Here is an 18,583-nt window from a genome sequence, read left to right as displayed (position 1 = left end):
ATCAACAAAAGCAAAACAAGGATAATGGAATGTAGTGGAATTAAGTGGGGTGATGCTGAGGGAATTAGATTGGGAAATGAGACAGTTAAAGTAGTAAAGGAGTTTTGCTATTTGGGGAGCAAAATAACTGATGATGGTCGAAGTAGAGAGGATATAAAATGTAGACTGGCAATGGCAAAGAAAACGTTTCTGAAGAAGAGAAATTTGTTAACATCGAGTATAGATTTAAGTGTCAGGAAGTCGTTTCTGAAAGTATTTGTCTGGAGTGTAGCCATGTATGGAAATGAAACATGGACGATTAATAGTTTGGACAAGAAGAGAATAGAAGCTTTCATAATGTGGTGCTACAGAAGAATGCTGAAGATTAGATGGGTAGATCACATAACTAATGATGAAGTATTAAATAGAATTGGGGAGAAGAGGAGTATGTGGCACAACTTGACAAAAAGAAGGGACCGGTTAGTAGGACATGTTCTGAGGCATCAAGGGATCACAAATTTAGCATTGGAGGGCAGCGTGGAGGGTAAAAATCGTAGAGGGAGACCAAGAGATGAATACACTAAGCAGATTCAGAAGGATGTGGGTTGCAGTAAGTACTGGGAGATGAAGAAGCTTGCACAGGATGGGGTAGCATGGAGAGCTGCATCAAACCAGTCTCAGAACTGAAGACCACAACAACAACAACAACAACAACAATTGCTGCTGTGGGGTAGTCCCCATAGTTCTCAGCTAGTCTTTAAGAAAAAATAAATAATAATAACATTGGTGGGCTAGTGCCCCTAAGTTTATTTATTATTCAGTATACGATAATTTTAACAAAGTAATTGCTGCTGTGGGGTAGCCCCGTAAATTTTACATTGTGAAAAGTTTTTAAAATACCTATTGCTCAGTGACAAATTGTTTGTAACTTCATTTGTTAATAAATTGTTATTCTAAAAATTCAGTGGATTTTACTCCAGGACCATGCATTCTGGCTTACCAACTCTAAGTACTTCCTTCTTTTCACTATGTGTGTAAAGGTGGTACACAGTTGATCAATAATTTGTATTTCTTCTTAATTTGGTCGAAGTCAGCAATATTTTGAGGCAATGCACACATTACTGATCAGCCCATCTGGAGATGATAGGTGACACTGGCTTTTATAGGTTAGCAAGTCATTCAGTGAGCTCAGCCTGCGCTGCGATACATGAGCTGTTGTCATCCCGACAGTCCGTTGTGCCGGCCCAGTAAAGCAGAACCCGGCAGGCCAGTCCAGGCTGAGAGGGACCAGGTGACCTGGGCTGGGCTGAGACCACTCATGCTAAGTTGGTTGGTTGGTTGTTTGGGGAAGGAGACCAGACAGCGTGGTCATCAGTCTCATCGGATTAGGGAAGGATGGGGAAGGAAGTCGGCCGTGCCCTTTCAGAGGAACCATCCCGGCATTTGCCTGGAGTGATGTAGGGAAATCACGGAAAACCTAAATCAGGATGGCCGGACGCGGAATTGAACCGTCGTCCTCCCGAATGCGAGTCCAGTGTCTAACCACTGCGCCACCTCGCTCGGTCATGCTAAGTGAGCCAGCACAAGGGGTGTGGGGGGGGGGGGGGGGGGAGTCTAGTACAGGCTGTGCATGCCTCTGGCCTTAACACATATTTGTATTATACTGTTCCTCAATCTAGTCAGTGGTTTTCACATATTCCTTTCCTTGTTGAATTTGCAGAAAACCACCTCAGTTTTTTTCTTCTCAAACACTTTATTTTCAGCCTCCTCCTGTAACCCCGCATCTCAAATCTTCAATGTACTTCTTTTCCCGTTTTCCCACAATCCATGATTGACTTCCATACACCCATGTTGTACTGCAGACACATGTTTTTAGAAATTTCTTTCCAAAACTACAACCTATGTTTGATGATAACAATCTTCATTTAGTGTGAAATGCCTCTTTTCTTGTGCTAGTGTATTACTTATATCCTTCTCACTAAACCCTTTATGAATAGTTTTAATCCCTATACAGCATATGTCATTTTCTCCCTCTATGATGTGGTCACCAATTTTTGTGTTAAGTTTATCACTAATCTCATTTCTGCTGTTCCTTAATACTTTTGTCTCTTTGGTTTACTCTCAATTTACATTATGTGCTCATTGGTGAGTTCATACCATCCAGCATGTTCTGTAAATGTTCCTCACCACTCCAGTAATTGCAACTTTGTCATTACAAACTAATCTGGGAACATCACACCTTTCACACTCTGAGGTGATTGGATTCAGCTGCCTTTGCTTTAAGAATACATTCTTGCTCTGGTGGCCAGGACACAAAGGCAGTTTCTATTGCTTATGGATCCTTTGCTCTGTGGTATTGAATTAATCTTTGCTAGAACTAATTTGTTTTCAAATAAAGCTTCATTTCTGAGGAGAGAGTGATTAGAATCACTTTTAGACCAAGTCCAAGAACCTTTGACAGCAAACTGTGTAGACAGTGGAGAATAATTTGCCATTGTTTCACAATATATATTTTCCTTTTTGCAAAGAGCAAGGGCAGTGGCAGTGGTGCAGTAGTAAGACACAGGACTCATATCTGCAAGGATGATGGTGGCATTTCCCTAAATCGCCTAAGATGCATGCTGGGATGGTCCCATTGAAAAGGCATGGCTAATTTTCTTCCCTGTCCTTCCCAAACCCAAGCATGCATTTCATCTATAATGACACTGATCACAGATGGTACATTAAACAGTACTATTTCTTCCTTCTGTTATTAAAAAAACTGCTGCTGATTGACAGACAGTATTATTATGCTAGACACAGAGTGTTGACCAAGTTTGTACAGAACATAACTACCTTGGGAACCAGGATTCCATTTTTAAAATGAAATGACACTTTCTGTTGAACTATCCTTTCTACTATGTTGATGAATTTTCAAATGCAAGCTTACTAAATACACGGCTGGCCAGCAATCTGGTAATGCCCCAAAAGGGCGAAGTGCATTGTTGATATTAAATAACTTCGCAACCAAGACTGTTTTTATTTTGAAATAATTTGACACCAATTGTTGTAGCACCTTGGCACAATGGAAAGGATAATGCTTCAGAAGAATACATTATTAAATTTCTATGTTATTTTGGGACGTATGTGGTGAGAAGTTTAGTACACACAACTGCCACCTCTGGCAGCAACAATGGCTTTATCATGGCCAGGCAACTCAAACTAAGCTTTGGTGATAGGTACAGGCCCATCATTCAACACTGCTTCAAATTTATGCAAGAATTCATCAATCTTGGTGGCTGGTGGGTGGTGGCGATTTCAATGGAAAAGCGATCTGGGGAGCTTGTTATCTAGGGCAATAAACACTCTCCTGTATTGAAATGGGTTGGGACAGTATGGATATATGCAATCTTGCATTATATTGTTGAAAGATAACATCACAGAATTTTGAAGATGGTTGGTTGGTCGATTGGGGAAGGGGACCAAACAGTAAGCTCATCTGTTCCGTGATTAAGACTGAAGAAACCAAAGAAGGAACTAGAACAGCAAAGTCTAGTCAAGAGGAAGGAGAAGGTGAGATGGGCAGACAAAGAGGTAAAAGGAATGTCAGGACAGTAGGAAGTGTAAAGAGCATGAGAGGGGTGCCCTAGAGATACTACGCACGTTGGGGGACCAGCACTGCCAACGAGCCTTCCCGATCCCTACACCATACCATAATCATGACAACAGGTAAAACATCTGTGGAAGAAGACACAAGAAACAGAGAAACAATAAGGCATGAAAGGCTAGACAAAACACAGGAAAAGGGTGAGAAAAACATGGCCAGTGTGGAGGCAAGGCCAAGATCTCTATAACCAACACCAGTGCTAACTGAGGGACTCCAATTCCACAGGGAAGTTCAGTTCCTTAAACTTAGGACAAATCACTTACATAAAGAAAACTGAGGACAGATATAACCATGCAAGGGTCACCTACAAACACCAGAACAAGGAAAGTGGGAGGGTGCATTTTGTGCAAAGGACCAAATGGCGGGGGCAGTCCAGCAAAATATGGATCATGATAATGAGGCTGTGCAGCTACAAAGGGGGGCGACTCATTGCACAGTACAAACCCATGGGTCAGCCTAATATGGCCGATGCAAAGATGGCAGAGGATGGTAGATTTCCAATGGGAGATGTGAAAGGATGAATGCCAAATGGTGGGAGTCTCCTTGATTGCAAGAAATTTATTGGACAGTAGTAGTCAGCTCACAAATGAGCAAAAAGGGATTTGACATAAAGCCACAAATCCATCCCTGGAGGGGTCACAGAGAACAGGGGTTGGGGTGGCTGCCCCCTCCTCCATCATCCCCCCCCCCCTGCCAGGTGGTCGGCGGGATACCTACATGGCTGGGAACACAAAGGAAACCAACTGAACATGCAGCATTGCCAACATTAGTGAGGTCGTGGATGGCGGAAACCAAGGGGTGGCAGGGGAAAACATCAAATGATAGCCTGAAGGCCACTCATTGATAGCAAAACTCAGGTGAGGGAGGACTATTTAAAAAAAGCAGATGATCTGATAGACAGCCATCAGGTCCATGGTAAACACCCACATATGGCAGCCAGGAAAAGGTGTTCCACATCAACAGAAGACGTTACGACATATCCCACAGGATCAGTGGATTTAAAGCCATTGGTATAGAAAACAACAGGAGGCAAGCAAGGCAGAGCTCAACTGGTAAACCGACCTGAGGGCGGGCAGCAGGTGGGCGATCTCCCAAAGCCACAAAAAGAATAGAATAGGAAGAATGAGCAGGTGAAGAGCAGGTAGTGATGGAACAGGAAACAAGAAGCTGGGATCGCTGAACCGAAAGCAGAAGGGATCCCAGTGTCAACCAGATGACTATCGACAGGGCTAGTGAGAAAGGCACCAGTAGCTGAATGGGTACCATAATGGTGATCTAGGTCCAAGAGGAGTTGCTGATCCATAAACTTCACAAACATAGTCCAGGCGAGACAGAACGAATGCCCAATAAAGGTGGAGAGTTGAATGAGGTGTGGGCAAGGAAGCAAAGGACACAGAGTTTACAAAAACGGTCGATCTTCAGAAGGAATGTGTGGGGCAACCAAGCTTGTTGTAAAAAAGAAGACCCATGAAACGGGATTGGAGGAACCACAGTTGGGCATTGGGCATTGAGGTAGAGCTCTGAGTCAGTATGGACAGTAGTAAAGTAACAGAAATTGTGCAAGAGTGTTCGCACAGAAGTGCACCAAAAGGCACCCTGGAGCTGTTGCCCATTACATGTGATGAGAAAAAGCATGACACTTGACATGGACTCCTGTGGAATGTCATTCTCCTATGTCTGCGGAGAGTTGACAATGGTGCCAACCCAAACTCTGAATGACTGATGGGACAGGAACTGTTGAATAAAAACCAGGAGGTGGTCTCAAAAACCCCATCTATGGGACAAACAGGACGTGGTGGTGCCAAGCAATGGTTTCAACATGGCAGATTCTAGTACCTTTACCGCAGATTCTAGTACCTTTACCTCAGTGTTCCATGTATAGGCTCGCTATGACAGGTAATAATGGACTATCCATCATCATACATCGGTTTGTTAAAAAAAAATTTTCAGGTGTATATGACCCAAGTTGATGTCAAAACATACCAACAAAGTTCTGTGAAACAATCATCAAACTTTTTTGCATTAGTTCTGAGCAATGATAAAGATGAACTCTCATACTGATGGAGACATCAAAACTGACCATAATACCATATCCCAGAGCCACAACTGACTGAGGCAATGCACAAACTCAGCGAAGTTATGAAAGTGATGATCACACTTCCCCACATATTTGCTGGGTATGCACATCAGTGATTTTGTCAGCTTTGTATGTAGGTGCACCAATATTACTACCTATGGGTCTTAAAGGAATTTCATCCTTGGGTACCTTAGGAAGGCCTTACAGTCAAGGTGGCACTGTTGTTTGTGTTTTTAGAGCCTTAATGATGTTACATGACAAACCTGACACTCACTGAGAAGAGTCATCACTTTCTTCTCAATTTTATTCATGGCACCTACATCTATATTGCGGATAAAATGAAAACAATAAGTCAACAAAACACCCAGAAGAACACCATTAAGCAATAACTCTGAGAAAACCTAAAATCACACAGCACGACCAATCAGTAAGGGCAAAAAAGTAATCCTATGTAAAAAAGGAGGTTGAATTCTGCCTGACAATGGTTTTTGTTGGTCCATAGTAGACAGCCAAATCCGAGAGCAGATCCCCATACAATGCATACTGCAGATACAACTTTGATAATATGGCAGGTGTTAGGTAGTCCAACTACAACAAAAGACTATACTACCTTCTGTCAATCTTTAATTTCAGATTGTAGATTTTTATTCTTTTTCATTCTGCTGAATGCCTTAGATCAAAGGTCATAGGTGACTCTCATAATTAATTTTTGATTAACCTTGCTACCTCCAAACTGTCCTCTCATGCTGTCCTCTCGTGCTGGAAAGACACTCTAAAAACTACTATTTTAACTACATCACATTCTTCTACTGATAGGTAAAAAATAAAACTGCATGTAAAGATCATTAAAAAATAAAGTAGTACAAATTTTGCAAATAAAAAATAAAGTAGTTAAATTTTGCAAATACTCACATATGTTATTGTTCCATTCTGATCCACAGATGTTCTGTTGGAAGACATGGCCACTATGGCTACACTCATGTTGACTCTTAGAGCATAAACATTGCAGAAACCAAGGAAAGCCATGAGTGCAACAAAGTACCTACGAGGCAGTCCATATGTCCAGCGCCACCTATTAACAACATTTAAAAAATTCTAGTTTCACAGAATATGGTGAAAGCATCACGAGTAAATATAAAAGACACAATACTTTAACATACAAACAAAGAGTTAGTTAGGCAAAGCCACATATGACAGTAATTATTGAAATATGATAGTAATATATTAAGACATATGACAGTAATTATTGAAATATGATAGTAATATATTAAGACAAAGTCAATTTTGGAATGAGCCTTTTGTTGCCCACAGTGGTATTAGATATTCACGGCTATTTAGATAGATAGCCATGAGGGAAAAAAAAAGAAAAAAACCAACATTGCAACAATCCACACTTCATGTAGAATGAACAATTTATTTTCCTAGAAATATTTGTAGGAAACAAATTTTATTTGCTAAAAAAATGTAACGACTTGTAGTGTTTTACTCTTTTTAATCCTGTTCTGATGAACATGAATATCATAGAAATAATTGCAAAGGAAGAATCAATAGCATCTGAAATGAAGAGAAAATATGAATCATAATACAAAACAATGAATGTCTGTTAAAAATATATGAAGAATTAATAGCAATTACGATGATAGGGATGAAAGAGATGAAAGTATGTGGTAATGAAGGTACTGAAAAGAAATTGAGACAAAGACTTACAACATGCACAGTCCAGGAATGGGTCACAGGCTCACTTGATATAAAAAGAGCTGCAGCTTTAAGTCAATGGCTCTAACGCAGACCTGCCCCAAAATATATATTAAAATATGCTTCTCAATAATGGATTACAGTACTTAAAGTATCAAGAAACATTTTGAATATTTCACACATAGGTTCAGATAATGGCAGTCAACATTGTTTGAATTGTTGATATCAAATGAAGTTTCTGCCTCAGTATACCGGTCACCTCAGTGCAACAGAGATTTGAGGGTGTGGTTCCTACAGAGTACATCCTCTAGAGTCCTCTCAAAGACTGGCTGAATCTTCACTATCAAATCCCTTTCTCTGTATACCTCTGCTATGCTTTGAAATTTCATTAATCGGCATTTAATATTAATGGTTTGATAGTGCTGAAGATAGTTTTTTGTTTCTGGTATTGGCAGTTCTATCCACTGTACCTTTGTAAATATCATCTAGAGTGCAACAGAATAAGGTAACATACGTGGCACCACCTAGCCAGAGTTTCACAAATGATTAGAGGAAAGAAGTGCTTGAAACATGTCCCATTACCTTTAGTAGCAGAAATTTCCTTGCTTCCTGATAGCCTTTGTGGGATAAAGCGCATTAATAACAAGTTCAAGTAATAACAGTAGCACACCATGAGCTTTAAACAGCACAATATAAATTCAGTGTGGAATTTATTAGGAAAAAAATCTAAAACAAGAGCTTAGGGCAAAAGCGAAGAGCTTGGTGGAAACTAAACATTGTGATTGTGATTTTTATTGGTCCCGTAAATCACCTTTTGTACGGATGTGTACATGTAACATAGGACAAGTCATTAGGCTTACAATCTAGATAATATGAAATATAGTAGTATATAAAATAGCTTACACATTAAAAATACATAGGAGCTTTCACAGTATAAGTATAATATTACATCATACACAATGACTTATGCTGCAGTATATTCATATTATTACATGGTACAAAATAACTTACGATACATGATACATACAAAAAAATAATAATTCTGTGAGATATAATTAGCTTATATTATACATCAGTGGTTCCTAATTATAGTTAATTTCCTTAACACTGATTTCTGATGCTAGGTCTTTTTATGATGTGTGCGATTTATCAATCACAGGATAAACTTTTGATCACTGTTTGCTAACGCAGTCAGCTACGCTATAAAATTCTCCTTGTATCAGAAACTTTTTTAGAGTTTTGGGGAACGTTTTCTCAGTTTTGAGGTCTTGTAATTCCATTGGCATTGCTTGTATTAACTTGATGCCAGAGTATTTTGGTCTTTTCTAAAAAATCTTAAGTCTATGTGTAATGCACAGCAGTTGTTTTCTATTCCCTGTGTTGTGTGTATGAACAGTCTGATTCATCTCCAGTTTTGTGTGATCACGTAATGCAATGCATCAATCTAGAACAAAAACGGTGTAAATCCTGGCAAAGTTATATACTGAATTTCAATGGATCAATGTACGTGTATGGTAACATGTTTAGTCACTGATGTTGCATTTCTCAGCATCATGCACAGCAAACTGTGCTAAACATGACGCATTTAGGAGGTATCTGTAATGCAGTGAATCATTTAAACTGCATATTTTCATAATCTGCAAGTACGAAAACAAACAAATACAGCATGTTAGCTTCACCAACACTTAAATGAACATGGGGCCCCTCAGTGTGCTTCTGTCAGCCAATCACAGCACCGGACCTATAATGTTATAGAACATCACATTTCATCGAGCAAACTCATAAATGCCACTGATTGAACACACACAAAAAATTTAATTTCTCTAGTTTAGAACTGAAAACCTAAAGAAAACATTAAGCATGCAGTGAACCTAACACACCACATTACAGATCTCTCCAAAACACATCATTTTTAATATGGATAGTTGTAATAAAGTGTCAGGGAAATGTGATGTCGGTGTCTAAATATGCTACCTATGGATTGTATCTTGAAGTTAGCATTCAGTATTATTTAACAGTTGATTATGGAAATGAAAGGAGGTTTAGTCTATAATCCTATTTGAGAACCCTGGCAATACAGTCTGGATTGACAAACGTCACAGCATTCCTCAGTTTTAGGAGTTCAATTTGAGATATTAAGCATAAGTAATGGTAGCAGCCTTTGTGTTCTACACAAAAAATAGCTCTAGAACTCTAAACTCACGTGGCCTCAGTCCGCTGGTCATGTTGCTCTTGTATAAAAGAGCGTATTGCTGTCCGTTCTGTTGGACTTTCATTTGATGGTCCTGCAGCTGACTCCATATCAGAGGGGCACATGTTGGCAAGATTTTATAATCTGGAATCAAAGATTATATACTGTTTACTGAAGAAATGAGAAAAAGATTTACAGCTTTCTTGACTTATGTAAATGATATACTGGTAAGAAAGGGCTTTCATAAACTGCACTACTTGTTAACACAATGGAGCATAAAACATATTGTTCTGAACATTAACAAAATAGTTGACATCTTCAAGGAAATAATTTAAAATATTTAACAGACACTTTTTAATAACCACATCTAAAACATGTTGCAGTAGTTACTTGGGTGAAGCAATAAGCATGTTAAAAACAGCTTTCCAACACCATTAATCAGTTAAGCATAGCCCAATAACCATTAAAGAAATCAATACAATAGCAGGTGCTTACAGTATCTTCAGCAAGCTACTGAAAGCCTGCTTACTAGTTACTAGCTCATATATGCAACACTTTTCTGCACAAAGGAGCGTTACCATAGAGAATGAAATATGTGATAATCAAGACTTTTTACATGTCTGGAAATGAAACAATATAATCAATAATTGATATGATATAATTAATAAACAATAATTGATTATTTTCATGGAAATAAATCTAATATCACAAACAATTGCTTTACTTCTCTCTTAAGTACATTTTAAAAGATTCTTGAAAATAAATGATAGAAGATTCTAAAACAACTTGCAATATCAAACACAATTAGTAAAATACAAATTGGTTTTCCGAAAAGAATATCTGGACATGAACTATTTCCCCAGTCACAAACAATGTCTTGGAATAACTGGACAGTCAGAAGTTGCTGACTGGTATCTTCTCTGATCTTGCCAAGTCATTTGATTGAGTAGATCATAAAATAGTCACAGAGAAGGCCCATCTTCTATTGAATAACAGAACCAATAGGCAATGTCTTAAAAAGTGAGTTGGCAATTAGTAGAGATTGCTGGGTGTCTCATATTAAGACTTTATAATGGTGGTGGTAGTAGGAACAGCATTCATTTGCAGATCACTTTTGCAGCTATAATGGACACATTGTGGTATTATAATTTAAGAACAAAAACACAATTCAAATATGGTGTGTTAAAAAAGTATTCCATATTTTGAGAGTGGTAGCATAATACAAAACAAGAACAGTGTCCAGTAAATATGACCTTTAAAGTTCATACCTTAAGAACTAAGATCACTGTTTATCTTCCCTACCATGAAACAATTTCTTCTACACCAGCTCTTTGCCTGCAGTATTTTGAGAGCTGGTGACATGCATAAAACCAAGGAAAAAATGTACAGTAAACATGGGCTCTAAAATGCATACCTCAAGAGCTATGAGCACTTGTTCAGTTGAAGAGACATGTTTCGCAGAGCTTGAGATGAACAAGTGCTCACACTCTTAAGGTATGAATTTTAGAGCCCACACTATCACCTCTCAAAAGACAGAATACTTTTTTGGACATCCTGTACACAGACATTTACATATATGCATCTACTATGTAGGAAAAGATGGATTGCTACTTACTGTAAAGAAGGCATATCAATTTGCAGACAGGCACAATTTAAAGACACTCACATATAACTTTTGGCCATAGCCTTCATCGGTAAGAGAGATACACACAAGCACCATTCTCTCTCTCTCTCTCTCTCTCTCTCTCTCTCTCTCTCTCTCTCTCTCTCTCTCACACACACACACACACACACACACACACACACACACACACACACACACACACATACATTTATGTCTACACCAGCATTTGACTGTGTACTTCGATAATGGAGTGTTAAGTCTGAAATGTCCTCCGTTACTTCTACCAATTATTTCCTAATAATGCCTTTCATGTGTCAGTATCCATCTTGCAAGTGCCTGCTGCAGCAGTTTTTAAACACATGGAGATGTTAATTACGAGGAGGAGCTGGTTTGAACCCTAAAAAACTACTTTCCCTACACATATAAGTTGCAATAGTCTCTGTATGAGGAATGATACACCACAGAGACCCTCAGGGATATACCCTCGCACCTTGTAGTTTCTTACATGTATATGCTAATGACAAACATTCGTCAGCAGGGCTACAGAAAATAAGAATACAACTATACAATGTTTGCTGATGAAACAAACTCTGAAGTTAATAATGTGTCTACTGGTAACTTCGAATCTAATGCTAATGACATACACTGATCAGCCAGAACTTATGGCCACCTACCTAATAGCCAGTATGTCCACCGGCACGGATAACAGTGGTGACATGTTGTGGAACTGAATCAATGAGACGCTTGTACGCCACTGGGGGTAGTAGGCACATGCACATTTACACACAAGCGCACACCTACAAACCTTGCCACAGTGACCCCATTCCAGAATTCCAGCAGGATCTCCAGTCTCTCCTCAAATCCTTAGTCCCAGCCCAGATTCTCTCACCGGAATCCATCTCTCTGATCACCCCTACCACTCCCTGCACTCTTACCTTCCACATGCTTACTGAAGTCCATAAATCCAACTACCCAGGAAGCCAGATTGTAGACGGTCACTGTGCTCTCCCTGAGAGAATCTCTGCTCTCGTAGACCGACACCTTCAGCCTATTACCCAGAAACTACCCTTATATAAAAGACACCAAATATTTCCTCCACCAACTCTCCACAGTTTCCTGTCCTTTTGCCACATGGTGCCACCTCCCTTTATACTAACATTCCTAATGCCCATGGCCTTACTGCTACTGAACACTATCTTTCCCAATGCCCAACGGATGCCAAACCAGCAACCTCCTTTCTTGTCACCATGATCAGCTATATCCTAACCCACAATTACTTTTCCTTTGGAGGCATTACCTACAAAACAAATCTGGGGTATGGCTATAGGCACATGCATAGCACCAGCCTATGCCAACCTATTCATGGGCCATCTAGGAGTCCTTTCTAAACACCAAGAATCCTAAACACCCTCACCTGGTTCAGATTCACTGATGACATCTTTGCGATCTGGTTTGAGGGTGAGGACACCCTATCCACATTCCTCCAGAACCTCAACAGCTTCTCCCCGATTTGCTTCACCTGGTCCTAGTCAATCCAACAAGCTACCCTTCTAGATGTTTACCTCCACCTCAAAAATGGCTACATTAGTACCACTGTCCATATCAGAACTCCGCTTCAATAGCTGTCACCCATTCCTTAGCAAGAAGTCCCTTCCATACAGTCTAGCCACCCGTGGTTGTCTCATCTGCACTGACGAGAGGTCCCTCTCAAAATATACTGAGTGTCTCACTGAGGCCTTCACAGACTGTTATCCTCCCAACCTTGTACAAAAACAAATCTCCTGTGCCTTATCTTTCCAGTCTCCCACCACCTCCCAAAGTCGCACCATCTGGCCACAGAGGAGCATTACCCCCGTAACTCAGTAGCACTCAGGATTCAAGAAACTGAATTACATTTTCTGCCAGGATTTCGACTACCTCTCTTCGTGTCTTGAAATGAGAAATGTCCCGCCCACTATCCTTCCAACCCCTCCCACAGTGCTATTCTGCTGTCCACTGAACTTACACAATATACTCGTTCATCCCTACACAATCCTTGCACCTAACCATTACCTCACGGCTCATATCCCAGCAATATACTTAGATACAAGACCTGTCCCGTACATCCTCCCACCACCACCTACTCCATCACAGGCAGGGCTACCTGTGAAACCAGTCATGTGATCTACAAGCAAAGCTGCAAACACTGTGCTGCATTCTATGTAGACATGACAACCAACAAGCTGTCTGTCCACATGAATGGCCATCGACAGACTTTGGTCAAGAAAGAACTGGACCACCCTGTTGCTGAGCATGCCGCCCAACCCAACATCCTTCATTTCAATGACTGCTTCACAGCATGTGCCACATGGATCCTTCCCACCAACACCAGCTTTTCCGAATTGTGCAGGTGGGAACTCTCCCTGTAATACAGCCTACATTCCCGTAACCCTCCTGGCCACAACATTCATTAGTCGTTGTCCTCATCCATCCAGCCCCTCCCTGGTTCCTGTTCCAGCTCTACACAACCCTCTCTCCCATCAATGCACCCAGTCGCTTTACTTCTCTCCTTTTCCACTACTTCCCCCACCCTCCGTCTAACCTCCCTACTGCACCTAGCTGCCCTACACTCTCCCCACCTCGTCCCTGCACGCTCCCCAGCAGCACTTCACTGTCCCCCATCCCTACCCTACTATCCTTCCCCCTCTCTGTCCCAACCTCCTCCTTATACCCATTCAGTTGCCTCTCCCATTATGCACTGTTGCTGCTCGCGCATCCCGTTGTCAGGTGTGTGTGTGTGTGTGTGTGTGTGTGTGTGTGTGTGTGTGTGTGTGTGTGTGTGTGTGTGTGTGTGTGTGTATTTCCGACAAAGACCTTGTTGGTCAAATATTTTGTGACAGTCTTTTTGCTGTGCCTATCTGTGATTCAACATCTGTTCTTACACATGTATATAAATGACTGCCCAGACAGTGTAAGATATGAAGAAAAAGTTTTCTTTGCTGATGACAGCAACACCATAGTCACTGATGACACATTAGAACTCCTACTACAGAAAGCAAATGAAACCATCAAGGATGTTTACATCTGGGCAGTAGGTAATAAATTAACATTGAACATAAGGAAAACTAACAGCATGCATTTCAGCATGAAGAGAGGAGGCTACTATTTCACTTTAAGCACAGATGATAAATCTACAGATTGTGGAGCAAACACAAACTTTTTAAGCGTGAATATTGATTGTCAGCTAACATGGAGGGAACATACAAAGATACGGGCAAAAAGAATGTCATCAGCATGATATGCTCTTACAGTGTTAGCATAAGTTCGTAACTGCAAACGTCTTGTGGTGACATAGTATACCTACATACACTCAATTTTTAGGTATGGGATTCTTTTCTGGTGATTGAAGGGACAAAAGATGGACATAGATTTTAAACTGCAGAAAAGAGCCAAAGAATATTTTAGCCTATTGATTGACAATGTATAACCTATTGTTGGCATTGTATATCCTATATCATTGTAAGATGTTTCTTGGATGAATAAAGATGGAGAAATAAATAAATTTATTAAATTCCATACTTTAACAAGAATCCAGTGGCAACTGGTATTATCCTTTACAACCAGCCAATAAAACAAATGTATTCCTGCAGATCTTTTAGATGTTCAAGCAGGCAGTTAAGTTAGTTGGAACAATCATATTCTCCCAACAATAATCATCAGTAACACCTGTCAAGAGAATCATATCCTGTCTTAGAGACACCACTCTCTCAAAATAATCAGTTTTCAATTCTTAATGTATTATAGTACAGGGTGTACATAAAATCCAGCAACACTTTCAATTATTTATTGCACAAGAACCAAACATTGTACGGATATCATACACATATGTCATTTTGAAGAGAAACCCTGAAAGTTTTTTTTTCATGTATACTGCCACAATGTAGCTTGGTAATTTGCTGATAGTCAGCGCTAGTCGCAAACATGGCGAGTTCAGGTGCAGAGTGAGCTTTCTATGTGTTGGAGTTCGACGAAAACAAGTTTGCTACAGCTGTTCAAACATCCGGATGTTTACTTCCAAGTACGGTAAGAAGCCACCACCAAAGAAGGCCATTTACCCCTGGCACAACAAATTTGTTATGATGGGTTGCTTGTGCCCGGCAAAGCAAAGTAGACGTCCCAGTGTAAGTGAACTGAATTAGGAGCACGTACGAGAGAAATTCATAAGGAGTCCATAGAAATCAGTGCGTCATGCATCCCATGAACTTGAAATGGCTCCTATGACAGTGTGGAAAGTCCTGCTGTCTATGAAATAATTCAAATTGGAGCTAGTGCAGAACACGGAGCTGCTGCATCGATGGATCGGCCATGCTACATAAAGGGACAGCTGTTTCATGAAATGGCCTCCCTGATCACCAGATCTCACGCCATGTGACTTTTTTCTGTGGAGACACATTAAAGATCTGATGTTGCAGAGCTCTGGGAGAGAATACGTGAAGTGACTGCCACATCCAACAATGCCATGCTGGTACAGGTATGGCAAGAATTCGATTACCATATTGATGTCTGCCAGGTCACTCATGGTTCGCATATCGAATGTTTGTAAAAAAAAAAAACTTTCAGAGTTCCTCCATAAAGTGCAATATGTATGACATCTGTACAATGTTTAGTCCTTGTGCATTAAATAAGTGAAAGTGTTCCCAGACATTTTGGACTCCATGTAAAATCTTTTGAGGAAACATTCCAATTTCAATGGAAATCTTGAGTTATCTATCTAGCAATATTAAATGCATAAGAGATACTAAACCTTTATTTAAACAGAAAGAGCAGTCAGTCTTCAGTAGTGCTCTTCCAAGAGTGTCTGTAAAGGGCTTTTCAGATGGACTGAAATTATGACAAATTTCACAATGTATGTATTCCACTATTTGTACTGGAAACAAATTCATTCACAATGAGAGAAATAGTGAACCAGTACATCATAGTCATAACACTACTGGGAAGTATGATCTCCACAGTGACCTATAGAATCAATTATTAACACAAAGGGGCGTGGGAGGGGAGTGTGGTAGTCCTCAAATCTTCAATTCTCTGCCAAACAACGTTAAATGCAAGAGAGAGACTAACACTTTAAGTGTAAGGAAGCACATGCCTGATGTGCCTCTGTACTCTTTAGAATAATTCCTCACCAGGTGTAAATAAAACCAAAACTCGTCTTCATATTCAGTGCTGTTAAACACAATTAAACATATGTAGTAATTATTAGTGTTATACCATACAAAATTGTTATTACTTATATCTTTTACCTGACACACTGTAAATCAGAAATACAATATTTGCTACTAATTATTATGATGTGGTGCGTGATGTCACATGTATGCAAAAAAGAAAAGGAGAGCAGGATACCGACAACGCTTCCCTTCCCTCCCATATATATTTTTTGGAATGTAGCTTCTTGTGGCACACAGTCAACAATACACTGACGGGTGACTTTTGGTTGCAAGTTAGTGAAACCAATAAATGTGAATATGAAATGGTGGTTGTGGAGATAACTAATCTGTATTGTAGCCTGAGGTCTAGGTTATACTCAATGGTGATGGCTTGCTTGTGAGTAGGTAAAGCAGTGATGAAGGCTTCAGTCAATCCATGGGGCATGCTCTACATGTTACAGTTTGAGGGCCATTATGTAGTCACACTCTAATAAACAGTGGTACGCATAAATGTGTGTAACATGCACAGAGGCAAGTCAACTTGCTGAATAGTCTAACCTTCCTTTTCCAAAGCACCGACTTAGTGCTAGTAAAAATATTTATTCATTGAAGCATATTTAGAGTGCAGCTAATGTCCATTGCTAATAACACAAGTCAGAAAGGGTCGACAGAAGCGTCCGATCCCACGTGTCGGCTTTGACCCGTGACGTAAGGGTGTTGTCGTGTGTGACGTCATGACGGCGCGGAGTTTGGTTTGAGTGTGGCTGTCTCCAGTTCTGTTTTATCTTATTTTATTTACTTTTCTGATCTGTTTGTTCTATCTCGTGAGATTTTTTTTTTAATTTAAAAACACTTATTACTTATTTTAATTATCTGTTTCCTCCAATTTCTGTTTTAGTTTATTATATTTACCTTTCTGATCTGTTCATTCTATCCCGTGAGATTTTTTTTTTTTTAAGACAAAAAACACTAATCAGCTACTGAAGCATCTTTATCTTCTATGGGTTGCAGGGGTTACGACCCCTGGGGAGGTGGGCGGGTATTCATGCATGGCTGTCTTCACTTACACGTTGTAGCTACACAAGGCGTCTAAATTTGTTTATGTTTAGTTTGCCCCCCCACCCAAAACACCCAATTTCCCGCGCTTGTCCCGTTAGTGTCATTAGGCTTCTTGTGGAAAGTGTGTGTGTTTGTTTGTGTTTCCACCATATTTGTGACGTCATGGGTCAAAGCATACGGGCGGGATCGGACGCTTCCGTATTTCCGGCAGAAATGCTAATTTGTTGCTGTAAAGTATGTGCTGTTTTAAATAGCTGCCTCATCAAGTTATTTGATTTTTTGTTTTACACTTCTGGAATTTTTCCTTACCACCAGATTCATGATATGCAATATCAAAAAAACAATAAATGATTATATATGTGCTGTTTGCAAAATAAACACGCAAATGGTTTTCAGTTGCATAATATGATGTAAGGAATGCAGGCTAATAAAAAATAAATTACTATGTAGGCACTGTTACATCATTATTTGAAAATAGCTATCTACATGAGATAATCTGGTAGGACATTAAACAACCATGCAAAAAACTATGGGTCACTAGAGGGATTAAACTTTCTTGTGCTAGGAAAAAGGAAATGCATCTGTTAGCAAGATCAAGTAGAGAGCATGCAGTAATTGCACACAACTACTCAAAATTACTAAAGGAGGTTATTAAAAAAGAAACACACACAAGTCAGAAACACAGTTAATAATCATTTCTTACATATAGTAGAAAATACAGGTATACAGAGTTCAAAAGAAAAATCACAGCAGTAGGCTTAAAAAGTAACTCTCATAAAATTAAATCATACGAATGTATTGCCAACTTCTCCTTCTGAAATTAAGAATCTTTCACACATAAAGCTCATCTGGTTTTGATGGTGTTTCCAATAGAGTACTAAAGATTTGTTCCGATATAATAAATATGTAATGCATCACTAACTCAAGGCATTTTTCCAGAGCAGCTGAAATACGCCATTATTAATTCTCCCTTTAAGAAAGGGGATGAGAGTGATGTCAATAACTACTGACCGGTTTCACTGCTATCATTTTCCAAGCTCTCCGACAAGGTTATGTATTCTAAAAATAGTATGTCACCTTAGCAGCAACTATAGCCTCAGCAAATCACAGTCTGGGTATCAGGAGAGTT

General features: G+C 39.7%; 1 protein-coding gene across 3 annotated transcripts in view; it reads right to left on the bottom strand.

Annotated features, from left to right (window-relative positions):
- Nucleotides 1-18,583, bottom strand: part of LOC126101581 (vesicular glutamate transporter 1-like) — a 134,337-nt gene that overhangs the window by 113,797 nt on the left and 1,957 nt on the right. For 2 of the 3 annotated variants that reach the window (XM_049912234.1, XM_049912236.1), the window contains exons 2-3: nt 9,601-9,732; nt 6,615-6,774 (exon numbers count right to left, since the gene is read on the bottom strand). In XM_049912234.1, coding sequence (XP_049768191.1) covers nt 6,615-6,774; nt 9,601-9,713 — 273 coding nt within the window. In that variant the 5' untranslated portion in view covers nt 9,714-9,732. Of the gene's footprint in view, nt 1-6,614; nt 6,775-9,600; nt 9,733-10,083; nt 10,211-18,583 lie in introns of those variants that run through there. The other variant, XM_049912235.1, reaches the window with a different exon arrangement.

This window comes from Schistocerca cancellata, chromosome 9, assembly GCF_023864275.1.
Source record: "Schistocerca cancellata isolate TAMUIC-IGC-003103 chromosome 9, iqSchCanc2.1, whole genome shotgun sequence".
Classification (NCBI taxonomy): domain Eukaryota; kingdom Metazoa; phylum Arthropoda; class Insecta; order Orthoptera; family Acrididae; genus Schistocerca; species Schistocerca cancellata.
The sequence above is the reverse complement of the archived record's forward strand: the minus strand, read 5'-3'. Positions and strand labels throughout refer to the sequence as shown.